Raw genomic sequence first — 13,734 nt, forward strand, 5'->3', positions numbered from 1 at the left:
CCACCTGGTGCCTGCCAGCTGAGGCCTCTGCCACCTCTCTCTTCCCCATGTGAAGATGGCCACCCTTCCTCTGTGATGAACAGACTCATAACAGGGCTAGTGACGCCAAGGGCCCATAAACCTCACAGTTGGAGGTCCTGGTATTTGGAGGGTATGGCCATCTGTGTGTCTGCATAGTTCAGAAATGACTTGCCACTTGTGACAATTCTGAATTGGCTCGGGCGGGGTCTTACGTTCTATGCGGGAGCAGCTGGAACTGGCACACCCAGGACTGTTTCGCACCGTGACAGATGCCTTGGCAAGAGCGGCTGGAGGAGCCAGGGAAGGTTGGGCCTCTGTCATCATGTTCCGTCACCCAGCAACAAGGACTAAGCTGCTCTACTCAGCAGCTGGATGCCAAGAAGGGGGCACAAAAACAGCAAGGCCTTGCTGGGCCTTTCAAAACATTCTGTTGCCCAATGTGGGGCACAATGGGCTGCAGAGTGAGTTCCAGGACAGCCAGGGCTAGGTAGAGAGACCCTGTCTCAAAATACAAAACAGAAACAAACAATAACAAAAGCAGATCATTAGAACCAGCTCTGACTTACAGAAATGAACGGTAGATTCCACTTCTTGATAGGAAACGTGACACATGCCTACAGGGGTTATTGGCAACTGTTTTTGCAGACAATCTGCCACACACAAAAAAAAAATACAAGCAGACCCTTGCACAGACCTTTCTGCCTTTATTTCTCCTTATCCATGCCTGGAATGTAGGTGTGATGACTTAGGCAGTCATCTTGTGTCCATGAGGCAACCTGGGAGATGCTGCCCACTGAGGACAGGAGAGAAGGAGGAAGGTTTTCCCAACAGAGGATCTGTCACACCAGGTCAGACTCCTTCCAGAGCTACCTGACATACACAAAGGTTATTTGGAGCAGTGTGCTCCGATGCAAGTGTGGACACCCACCAGAAGGAATTACAAGGACGCCCACACTGCAGCATTTCCTAGTTTAAACACCTGTACCTGGACGCTGGGCTGTTCAGGTGCTACAGTGCTTACCTAGCTCCAACGAAGCCCAGGCGTGACCCCTAGCACCACATACAACTGGGTGTGGTGCACATCTGCAATCCAGCCCTCGGGAGGTAGAGGCAGGAGGATATAGAATGTGAGGCCTAGCCTGAGCTACAAGAGACCCTGTCTCAAAAACAAGCCGAGCTGGACAGACAGCTCAGCAGTTACGAGTGACCATGTGCGAACATGAGGGTCTGAGTTTGGATCCCCAGCATCCACAAAAATACCTGAGTGCTGCGGCATGCACTAAAAAATGCCGATTGTGTGGCATGGGACAGGGACAGGGTCCTGGACTTACTAGCCAGGTAGCCAAGATGAAACAGTAAGCAAGAGACTCAAAAAATAAAAAGTGAAAGGGCTTGGGAGATGGCTTAGTGTTCCAGGGAACCCAGCTTTGACTCTTCAGCGCTGCATAGCAGCTCACAACCATCTGTAACTCCAGGTCCAGGGGATCCGATGTTCTCTTTTGGACTCCTTGGGCACCAGGCATGCATGTAGTGCACAAACATGTAGGCAAACACCCCTACACATTAAAAAAAATCTTTACAATAAAATAGGATGCACCGGTGATTGAGGAAGCCATCCAGACCTCAGCCTCCGGCCTCCAGATGTGCAGACGAATGACCTGTACACATGTACGCACAGGCGTCACACACGCTCGCTCGTAAGTACAAGGTCATCTTCAGCTACACAGCAAGTTCAAGGCTAGCCTGGGCCACATGGATGATATTTATAATATATATTAGCTCTAATCCTGAGTAGCTGTGAGCTTTCATAATAGTAAAACACATTCCAAGCCAAAGGTTTGGTGCTGAGGTTTGGGGAAGCCTGGGGTTATAGGAGAAGACTCAAGGCAGGCTCCTATTCTTTTATATACGTGCTGTTTGAGAAGAGACTCCCGTACAGCCTTTCAGCCACAGCGGAGCTTGGGAGCCGGCTCCTGGCTTGGCACTGCTTAGCGGGGAACAGCACTAAGTTCATCCCAGGTAATCGAACACACACCCGCCTCCCACGGCTTTCTCCCCTCTCGTCGCCGATCTCTACTGCCACCATCTGAGTAACGACTTCTCCTCCTGAATTCTCACAACAGGCAAATATCTGAAGCAAGAACAGGTGTGCACGGGGTCGGGGGGGGGGGACCCCCACACTGCCAAGTCAGGCAAAGGAAACAAGCTGGGGTTTGCAGACCAGAGTGGGGCACACAGGCGTGGGTCTGCCGTGACCCTCAAGCAGCGGCACTAGGGGAGGATGGCCGCCCAGCTGAACAGATTTCTTTCGCAGTAGCTGAACTTGCCTCCGCTATTATTTCATTCGTTTTCATGTGAAGTTTGGCAAAACTTTTGCATATATTTCAAGTTACTGAAATTTTTTATTGCCCCCGTCTATTTTCAAAGAGCACTCAGCTATCTAAAAACAAATGGGCCCTTTCTGAATGCATTTAAATATAATTAGAGAGGTACGGCTTCCGCACACAGTATTACTGAGACTTCGCGTAAACAAATTATTCATTACGCTGTTTGGTAAGATCTTGGGGTCCTGAAGTCTAATTTTTAACATTAATGGGTTTTTTTTTTTAGGAATACCCCGGGGCACAGAAAAACACAGCACCTGGCAGCCGGCCTCCAAATCCCGTAGATCTTGACGTCTTCCCTCGCGGTCCCGCTCGGAGCAAACCTGTTGCCGGCGCGCCGGGCTTCTACTACCCAGGCCGGGATGACCGGCTGACAACGTCGGTGGTAACGGTGGACTCGAGATCTGCGCCGACGACTCCCGCTCTCCCGGGCCGCGCTGGCGGAACCGCGGGTCTAGCCGGCTACTCTCCGCCTGTTCCCTGGTCTAACCTCCCACCCCGCTGCACGTTCTCTTCCCGTGTGCAATCTGTCAGTTTCTGCTCTCACCCACTGTGTCTGGAAACGTCCCCGGAGCAGGTCCGTGTCTCCCTTTCCGTAGCTCACCGACACAGGCTCTGCACTGCTCGTCACAGTCCAGCCGAGGTCCTCGACGGAGTTCTTCACGCCCGTTCTAATTAACAGCGGTTCTCCAGCCCCTCATTGACCCGTTTACTAGCGTGACTGTTTTTACCGTTTACACCGCAGCTCCTTGGTAGAAGGTTCTCTCCGCGGTCTGTGCCCAGGGCTGCAGCCCGGATCCTTCAGCACTCGGTCTGCCTGAGTCCTCCGCCTGGCCCTGGTCTCGATCTGAAGCGGGTGGACTCGGCTCCAGGAATGCGCGGTGAAGCTGGCGCGAGCTCGCCGGGGTCGCGCTCGGACCCCAGAGGATGCTTACCTGGTTCGCACTCGGCCCGGAATTCGAGCTCCCAGGACTGCACTAGGACCTGGGCTCGGTTCCCCAGAATTGCACTAGGACCCGGGCTGGGTTCCCCAGGATTGCACTCGGACTCGCCTCCCAGGTACGCGGGCTCGAGAGAATGCTTTGCGCAGCGACAGCGAAGGAGTCCGAGGCTGGGTGGTCAGCAGGGAGTCCCGACCAAGTTATCCCTCGACTCTCGTTTGAGGGGAGCTGCCGAGAGTCTGTGCAACGGCCTGGCAGAGCCTGTGCTGTCTAAGTGACTCCTCCAGACCAGCTTAGCCGCCCACAGACCGGGGTCTCCCTGGAGCTCGCGGTTGCTTCTCTTTAGTGAGAGAATTTGTGCCGCGCCGGGATCCACTCGAAACAAAACTACTTTTCCCTCTGCTGGTGACTGTTAGGAACTGCAAGCGAGCGAAGAAATGCAGAAAGGTTTGCTTCCCTGCTGGCCGCTCAGCTTGGGGTCGGTCTTCCCTCCAACATAGGCTTTGGAAATGTGCACTACTTTTAAGCAGATTATTTTATTGTGCTGTGTTTTGTTTTATATGCCACATTAAGAAAACGCAGCTCATCTTAGGCTTTAGAGTCATTTCTCCACCTTATTTTATTTTAAAGATTTATTTTTTATGTGTAGGGATGTTTTGCCTACGTGTTTGTCAGTGCACTACATGCATGCCTGGTGCCCAACGAGTCCAGAAAAGACCACTGGATCCCCTGGACCTGGAGGTACAGAAGGTTGTGAGCTGCTGGTCTACAAAGCGAGTTCCAGGACATCGGGGCTACACAGAGAAACCCTGTCTCAAAAACAAAACAAGACAAAAAACTAGAGCTCCCTTCTGGCATTTTTGGCCAGAGAACCAAGGACATTTCTGGAGAAGCCATATTTTGATTTTTGGATTTTATCTGTTCCTGGACTCACAATATGCGAGATAATCCTCTCAGAAAATGCTGGGCCTGGTAGTGCAAAGTCATGGAGGGAGCTGTTGACCTGAGGACAGAGCAGTGGCGAGTGGTGGGAAAAGGAATCAGGAGTTGGGGCTCAGGATCCAAGGGGCAGATGCTGGGCACCTGGGCAGGTCTGTGTGGACAAACAGGAGAGTTATTTTGGCAACTTTGCCACCGAGAGGACAAGTAACAATTCAAGCAGAGCCGCTGAGTCAGCATCTGAACACAGGAGTGTGGCACTCAAGAGAGGAACGAGGCAGGTGAAGGACTGTAAGGCAGAATCTGGTGGAGGAACTTTTCTGCTTTATGGACTGAGGAAGCAGACCAGAGTCTGGAAACATGTGGTGTGGTGCTCACACTTGTCATCTCAGGACTCAGTAGGCTGAGGCAACGGGCAGGGTAAGATCAAGGACAGCCTGGGCTAAAAGTGAGTTTGAGGCTACCCTGGATTATATGGTGCATCTCTACCTCAAGAAAGAAAAAACATTTCTTTAAGATGAAGTGGCATTGCATTTATGCTGGATTTGTTAAGAGGACTAATGAGTTAACAATACATGTTAGTGTGTTAAGAAAAGCACCTGGTAGTCATACGCATTACGAATTATTTGCCATTCTATTTCAGAGAGGAAAAGGCTAGGGTCTGTGGGAAAAAACCTTAACATAACTTGCTAATTTGCTGTTCATCTTGAAAAAAAAAATCAGATGTTCTAGCTTACACTTAAGAAAAAATTCATACTTAATATTAGTTAAAGAACGTGCGTGCCAGCCTGGTGTGGTGGTGCATGTCTTTAATCCCAGCACTCAGGAGGCAAGAGAATTGCTGTGAGTTGGAGGCCAGCCTGGTCTACATAGTGAGTTCCAGGACAGCCAGAGCCATGTAGAAAGACTCTGTCTCAAAAAAATTAAATAAGTGTATTCATTTTAAAAATGTGCATGAAATAAATCAAACTAGGGCTGGAGAGATGGCTTGGCCAATTAAGGGCACTTGGTGGCTTAGCATTTAAAAGCACTGACTGTTCTTACTGAGGACCGGGTTGTTGTGTTTTTTTTTTTTAGCACTCACGTGGCCGCTCTCAAATATCTGTAACCGCGGTTCCAAGGGATCAGATACCTTCTTCTGACTGCCGCAGATACTGCACTCAAGTGATATAAGCAGCTAAGCACTCATACACATAATAAATAAATTAAAACGAAAAAGAAAGCAAACTAGAAGAGTAAAGAAAAACACCTGGATGACAGTTGATTAACCTTGTTAAGCCACCCAGAAAATCTTGACCTGAGGGTTAGAAGCAAGACAGGAATGAAGTCAGGGAGGTTGGTGGAGCCTTGGGCTCGGGAGCCTGTTCCCATTCTGGGTACAAGAACTTCGCTCTGGATGTTACGGGGAACCACGCCACAAGCCAGAAGACAGAGAGCTCCCGACGCGACACAGAGGAGGTCGGAACTTCTGAGTCGTGAATGCGTGTTTCCGGAGGGAGTTTGAGCGCGGAGACCCACTAAGAGACCCGATTTCCGGCATGGAGCTCTTCCGCGGCGTTTCGGCGGCCAGACGCACTAGCTATGCGGCAGAAGCACTACCTTGAAGCGGCGGCTCGCGGCCTGGTGGAGAGCTGCCCTGGCCAGGCCCGCTACCTCCTGTAGGTGAGGGATGGCGGGCGGGCGGGCGGGAGGGCAGCCACAGTGCCCCGGCCTCACGCCTCTCTCTCTTTTGCAGTTGGGCCTACAGTTCGACACACGGTAAGGAGAACGCCGGCTGCTCTGTCTGTACCATTCCAGTGCTCCAGTGCTCCAACAGAGAAGGCTGATCGACTTGTCTCATTTTAAAAAAGTACCAGGTTTCTCAATTGCATGAAAAACCCAAATCCTTTAATGTCTTAACCCTTAGCATTTGACACACTGGGGGGTTTTTTGTTTTGTTTTGTTTGTTTGTTTTTTCCATGTGTTTTTGTGCTTTCCCTGCGTGTATGTCAGCACATGCGTGCTTGGTGTTGCAGAAGCCAGAAGAGGGCGTCGGAAACCCAGGAACTCGAGTTATAACTGGTTGTGAGCCGCCACGTGGGTCCTGGGAATTAAACCTGAGTCTTCCCCTAGAGCAGCAAATACTCCTAACCCATGAGCCATCTCCCCAGTCCCTGGATCAGTTTTTATTTTAAAATTTTATTCTGCTAAGTGTATAAATTTTGCCCTCATGTCTGCACCACTTGGAAGCCTGGTGACCAGAAGAGGATGATGAATCCCTTGGAACTGGAGTTACAGACAAATGTGAGCTGTGCAAAGTGGATGCTGGGAATCGAACCTGGGTCCTTTGGAAGAGCAGCCAGTTTTCTTAACTGCTGAGCCATCTCTCTAGCCCACACATATTTCTCTGTGTGTGTGTGTGTGTGAAGTGAACATTTAGAAGCCAGAGAATAGCTTTGGGGAATAGATTCTATCCTTCTACTAGATGGGTTCCTGGGGATGAACTCTGGTTTTCTAGCTTGGTAGGAAGTGTCTTGAGCCACAGAACCATCTTAACAGCACCACACTGACCAACATTTCAGAAGTAGTTTCCACCTGTCTTCCAGATATCTGCTTCTTTCTCCTGTACCTCAGTGTATTTTGTTGGTTCTCCTAATCTTCCAGGATCCAAATATTGTGGTGTCCCAAGAGCTCAGTTCTTGGATGACAATTTTTCATTCAGTCTTAGGGTTGGATACAGTATACTGAGATCTTCCTAATTCCAGCCTAATCTCTCCTCCAGATTAGACTCACACCCTCTCACTGCCTTCCTGACTTTTTGTTAATGACTAGTTCTTCCCACCTCAGTCAACAGTGATCCTGCCCTTACTCTGGAGCCTTTCTTTACTCCCTATCATCACCTCTTCTTGGTCCTCCTTGTGTTAGCCAATCACACTGGCTTGGAAATACCTCCACACTTTTACATCCGTTGCTTCCAGCCTGGTGCAGTTAGTGCTTCCCTCCTAGATTACTGCTGTCTACATCCCTGCAGTCCATGTCTAAGCCAGCCTGCTAGATGAGCTCCCTGACATAATTCCAGCTTGTTTCTTGGCTCCAGGCACACCAGACCTGCTCGCTGGTGTGGTCCAGGGCTTTTCCAGATGCCAGGTCACGCCTGGAACTCTCCACTAGTGCCTGCTGTCATTTTTCTCTGCAGATGTCATCTGATGAAACCTTCCCTAGCCACCCTTCTTTAACTACAATAACCAGACCAACCTCTGATCCCCTTCCTTAGCCCCACCCCCAGCCCAGCACTTTGATGTTGTATGTCATCAGGTTGTCCTTTGTTCACATTCCCAAAAAGCACTGGTTGTACTAATTATGAGAGGAAGGGGCTGGGGAGGGAAACCCTATGCACTTCACTTTGTGGTAAATGTATTGATAACTAAGCAACAAATGGGCAAAGTAGTGAAGGCCAGCAACCTGCCCATCTGCTGCTGAAGGAGTGGATAAAAGGAATTTTGTAAAGTACATTATTGCCACTTTGCTTTTACAAAGTTTCCTATCTGGAGTTTGCTTCAAGAGACTATCTCCTGATATCATCAGTATATTTTTCTTCTTCCCATTTATGATGCCAGTTATTTGAGGTAACAAAACATGCTGACTTGTTAATTTGACTTATGTAATTGTAGAGGAAAACAGCACTTTTCAAGAAACATGTCCATACTGCTTCCAGTTGTTGGTTCTGGATAACTCTAGAGTCCGGCTCAAACCCAAGGCCAAACTGACACCCAAAATACAGAAACTTCTTCATCGAGAAGCAAGAAATCATGCACTGAGTTTTAAAGAAGCAAAAGTGTTGAGAAAATACAAAGACTCCACAAGTGTGCTGGTAAGGTTGCAGCTCTGGAACGTAGAAACATGGTGTCATTTTGTCTTCTTTCCCTTAGGCTGGAAATCAGCCTGCCAGCAGGGAGTTACAATACTGGACTGTCAAGAGTCACACAAAATGTTTCTGTGATAGCAAGTCACCAAGGGCATGCTTCCTATTTATTTAGAGACAGGGTTTCTCTGTGTAGCCCTCACTGTCCTAGAACTTGCTTTATAGACCAGGCTGGCCTCAAACTCAAGAGATCTGCCTGCCTCTGCCTCCTGAGTGCTGGAATTAAAGGCTTGGGCCACCACACCAGCTAGTTTATTTTTATTTTTGATAACTGCCTAAAAACCAAAGGTTGACAGTCTTACCTGCTCTCACGTTACTGTTAAGCACAGTATTTTCAGTTTTGAGAATTCCTTGTGTTTGTCAGTGTACCTCACAGGATTAGTCACCACTTAATCATTTCTTCAGTGATCAATACTTTCCTCAAGTCCCACTGTTAGCATGTAGTACTTGTCCACCCAGCAAAGTGTTTAAAAGCGGGGTAAAAAATGGAATAAAACAAAAATTCCCTAGGGCTTACTAGATGGAACCCACTATCAGATATATTTTCTATCTTGCATCTGTGTGAACAGTATCAGCTTACTCAAGTGCATGTAGGTACTGGACATTCCAGTAGCTTAGGTCTGGCCTAAGACAGGGTCTTGCTATGTAGCCTAAACTGGCCTTAAACCTACTGTGTAGCCTAGGCTGACCTCAACCTATGAGCCTCCTGCCACAGGAAATGTTAGAAAACATCACTGCAACATACTTGGAAAATGTTCCTACAGAAAAGTAAGTCTTCTGAGGTTTTACTTTGCTGAAGTATACTCTACTATATTTTAGTTAGAGATCACTAGAAAGGTTCAGGGGATGTTTTGCTGATTTATCTTAATCTGTATATAGCCTTTTTCCCAAAAACAATAAGGCAGCAGGCCTTTATGCAGATTACTGTAGTCACTATTGCTGTGATAAAACACCATGACCAAGGCAACTTAGAAAAGACAGTGTTTAATTAGGCTTACGGTTCCAGAGGGCTAGATTCCATAGTGGCTGAGAGAAGAACAGCTGAGGGCTCACATCTTGATCCACAACCTTGAGGCAGAGAGAGACACTGGGAGTCACTGTCTTTTGAAACCTCAAAGCCCGCCCCCAGTAACACACTAGATCCAACAAGGCCACACCTCCTCATCCTTCCCAAACAGTTATGCCAACTGGATACCAAGTGTCCAAGCATGTGAACCTATGGGGTCATTCTTACTCAGACACCACACAGACCTTCGCTTGCACTTTTGTCTGTGTTTGAAATCTGAGTCCATCTTGACGAACTAGGTTACATTCTGCTGAGACATGGGCTGAAGTCTGTGAATGAGCTATGTAGAAAAGGCACTTAAGTACCAAGTGGACCGTGTCTTAACGGTGCATCCTACTGGGGCTGGAGAGAGCCCAGCAGCTAAATGCACTTGCTGCTTGTCTGGTTCCCAGCAGCCATTCCTATAACAACACAACCTATACCCTCCACTGGCAAAAATAAGGATTGGATCTGAACACTATGAAGAGAGCTAATTTCTAGAGGCAATGATGGAAACTGAAAGGTTTTATTAGTCACACCAACATTTACAGAATCACTACAGATCTGAAGGCACTACTTAAAATGTCAGTGATCTGCAATTATTATTGGGAAAAAACCCTAAAGTACACTAGCTAGAAAAGAGTCACTCTCTACTGCTGTTATAAAGAATATCCAAATGTTAGTGTCTGGTTTCCCATCCCCAGTTCCCATACAAACCAGTTTAATGTTGAGGGAATACAGTTCATGGTATTTTTTTAAATTATTGTATTTTTGAGATCATAATATGATTACACCATTTCCTCCTTCCATACCTCCCATATACCCTTATTGTTCTCTTTCAAATTCATGGCCTCTTTTTTGTTACATGCATGTGTGTGTGTGTGTGTGTGTGTGTGTGTGTGTGTGTGTGTGTGTGTGTGTATTCCTAAATATATAACTGCTCAGTCTGTATAATGTTGCTTGCTTATGGATATTTCCAGGGCTGACCATTTGGTATTGGATAGACAGTTGGTGAGCTCTTCCCTGGGGAAGACTATTTCTCTTGCTCTCCACATTCCTTAGTTGCCTATAGTTCTTTGTGTAGGATTTTTTTTTTTTCCCTAGCAGACTTTGGTCGCTAAACAGTGTCGTCACATGCATTGTGTAGGATTTTTAAAGCATTTAAAATATAAACGTTTAGCCAATACCTTCTTATGGGCAATTCTGTTGTTTTTAATTTGTCTTGTCTGATTCCTCCTGGTAGATTGCCAAGCTCCAGGGGGTAGTCTCTGTGCTAACTTGCCTCTGTCATACTGACATAGGACCTTAGGAAACCCGTGGTTTATTAAGTTATATTATCAGAGAACTCATGGGACGAATTTCTTTTTGTGATAGCTGGTTACCTGTAGAACGTGCAACAGAACAGTGAGGCACCATGGAAAGAGTAGAAGCTTCCTGTCAGCACTGAAGAGCAATGCTGCCCCTGCTACAAACAGAGCCAACCTGAAAACACCACAGAGAAAGACTCCAGGCTCCATACACCCAATATGTCATATGTCTGGTTCCAAAGGCAAGAACCCCTCCTTGACTATCAGGTACCTTAACTTAGCTGCTCTGAAGTATGGAATACCATTTACTGTGCACTCCTGAGTACTCCGTGTTCCAGGCCTTGGCACATTTTCTCTGTCCTCAACTCTTGAGTCGGTGCACATGGCTCCTATGCAGTCTCTCCCAGCACCTAATATACATCCACAGCCAACCACCAAGTCCTGCTGTGTAACTGTGAACCAGATGCCCTTCTATACACACTGACTTAAAATGCAGGAGGGTCGGCAGCCTCTACATTCTACTCTTCGTTGTTAGTTCCTACCTGTTCTTTCCTGCTGCTGCTGCTGCTGCTGCTGCTGTCCTGGGCCAGGTCCTCGTGACCTCTGCAGGACTAGGACAGTGATCTGATGAAGACCCGGCTGATGTACAGCTCTGTGAGCAGCAGCCTTTAACCCTGACTGTGGCATGGGTCAAATACATGGTCATGGCTCCCCAGGCCTGTACCTGCCTGCCCATTGTGTCACCTCAGCTTACTCTGTGCCACCAAACCTGAAGCCCTCACACCATGTTTCCAAACTGTTACTCTTTCCTGTGTCACAAATTCTTGTTGAAATCTAACTGAACAGAGGTTTGCCAGAGATGCCAAGTTTTCATTCTAGGAATCCTGGGTACTTTGTCATTGTGATAGTCATACATTTACGTGCAATCCCATAGACAGTGTTAAGAATTTGGAATATTTTGTTACAAAAGAAACTGAATGTGCTCAGTATCTTAAGCATAAACAACAAAATCTAGCAAGGACTCGATTATTTCTGTTTAATGTTTGAAATTCTATTAAGCTCCAAGCTTATGATACTGGGTTAAAATGTCAAGTCCAGTTTACATATATTATTGATTTTAGTCAATATTTGGTGTAAGAATTCAACAGAAAATTTCACTTTTTGTATAAATGTGGATAAAAGAAAATTTGGTATATTTAAAACAATTTCGTTGCATTTGGAGGTACTGGGAACGGGTCCAGTTGGTAGTCCTTGCTTTCTAAGCACAAAGACCTGAGTTCATATCCCTGGCACCCACATGAACACTCATACTGATGGTGAATGGCTTATTCTGTGGATGTTGTGGAGTGTGTCCTCTGTACCTGGCACTATCTAAAAGCACCAGAATCTAGACCTAAGAGGCTGGTGCCTGTCCTACAGCACTGCCATTCTAATGATGGGAGACTTGGTGGAATGGTGCCTCCTCAAGGCCTTTCACTGTAGAGGAATGAAGTTGTCTGCAGTTGTAAGGATGGAATGTTCTTAAAGTTCTCACAACTGTCATGAATCCTGCAGTCAAGTGTAAAGAGCACTCAGCCTGACAACATTACCTGCAGGTTTATCTTTCAGGTATCATAGATGCTTCAAGAACCGTCCAGTGCACCTCCTAAATGGTGCCAGAACCCAATATTCCATGAGGTTTTTGTTGTTGTTAATGAGAATTACTATGATGAGGATAGCCAGTGCCTATACAGAGCTGTAATGCAGTGTAGAAGATGCTGGAGTAGTTCTCTAAGCAGGAAGAGTGTTTTGTCCTTTGGCGATGTGTTAACAGTAGTTTTCTCTCGTTTCAGAACACCTACATCTGGACAATCAACACCCATTTGCTCCTCAAGGAATGCGAGCAAAAGAAAGAAACACTTCTCTCAACTGAAAGCTCTGCTTAGTCAGAGTGCATCTGAGAAGAACCCAACGCTGGACTTCAGGCACTTCTTATCTTCTCTGTGAAGAAATGGCCTTTGAAAGGACTGCCTAGTGCAGTTTCTGAGATGCAAGTTAGTCCCAGCCTTTGTCTCACTCTGAAGTCTGAGCACATGGAAACTAGTCCAAAAGCAAGCTCCTCTGAGCATCCTTCATTGCTCATGTGGAAAATGCCTCATTAAATCGAGTGACTGGGGCTTCCCTGGGTGAATGTGAAGATCAAAAAACAAACGACCAGACCAGAGAGATGGTTGCCATGCCTGACAGCCTATATTCAATCTCTAGGACCCACAGGGCAGAAAGAACCCACTCTACAAGTTGTTTTCTGACCTCCACATGAGTGTCTCCCCAACCCAACACACACACATATACAAAAGAATGAATATAATAAAGGGTTTTAAAACCTATGACAGTTCTTACAATAAAGGTATAATGGATATTGAATGGTAGCATTTACTTCAATTTTTAACTTTTATTGTCATTTCTTTCAAAAGGAAACAGATCTTCACTCATGAAGGTTTCTTCCATGTGTCAATAACTTTATTGCTAATATAGAAAAAGAATCAAGTGTATGTCCTCAGTCATATGCATAACAATACTAGTAACTGAACATTTCACATTTTGAAAACAAAAATGAGTATCTGCCCCCTCCATACCCCTTCTGGAAGTTGAACTCAGGACCTCTTGTGCTAGGCAAGCAGTATACAAAACTGTAAGAGTTAGGCTAAGAGCATAAGCACTGTAGCAGTGCTGAGCCAGGTGTGCCTGCAGCATCGACCCTGTCACTACAGAGCCTCTCATGACCTAGATCAGGAATTCTGCAGTGTTTCCTAGGTAACACAGGCCTCCTTACTGGTCACTGCAACCCATCAAGCCTTTTCCCCAAACAGATAGTAAAGAAACATCGATTCTGTTCCAGCCCCACTTAGCTGATGGTACTGCCAGAAGGTCTGTGTTTATTTATGAGAAACATGATGCAGACAGACATGACACTTGGTCCTTCGAAGGGGAACATGATGGGATGGGTCTGAGACAAAAACGAACATCTGGGAAGCTCTTCAATACTTTATTTTCTGGTTTCAGAAGAGCTTGGGATGATAAAATTCTGAGCATTAGTTCTGTTGGATCTTCAGGATAATGACAGGATGTCTTCTTAGGAACTTTTTTTTAAAATTCCAACACTTTTTCAAGTAATTACCGAAGAAATGTTTCAATTTTTCCTTTTGCCAATGAAAGT

At 46.5% G+C, this 13,734-nt stretch overlaps 1 protein-coding gene across 1 annotated transcript; it reads left to right on the forward strand.

Moving 5' to 3' along the window:
* The first annotated feature begins 5,772 nt into the window (after positions 1–5,772).
* Positions 5,773–12,941, forward strand: C19H18orf21 (chromosome 19 C18orf21 homolog). The gene is made up of 5 exons (XM_059246430.1): positions 5,773–5,943; positions 6,021–6,043; positions 7,936–8,135; positions 10,606–10,805; positions 12,371–12,941. The coding sequence occupies exons 1-5, from the start codon at positions 5,867–5,869 to the stop codon at positions 12,522–12,524; spliced, it is 654 nt and encodes a 217-aa protein (XP_059102413.1). The 5' UTR covers positions 5,773–5,866; the 3' UTR covers positions 12,525–12,941.
* Positions 12,942–13,734: the final 793 nt, after the last annotated feature.

This window comes from Peromyscus eremicus, chromosome 19, assembly GCF_949786415.1.
Source record: "Peromyscus eremicus chromosome 19, PerEre_H2_v1, whole genome shotgun sequence".
NCBI classification, from domain to species: Eukaryota; Metazoa; Chordata; class Mammalia; order Rodentia; family Cricetidae; genus Peromyscus; species Peromyscus eremicus.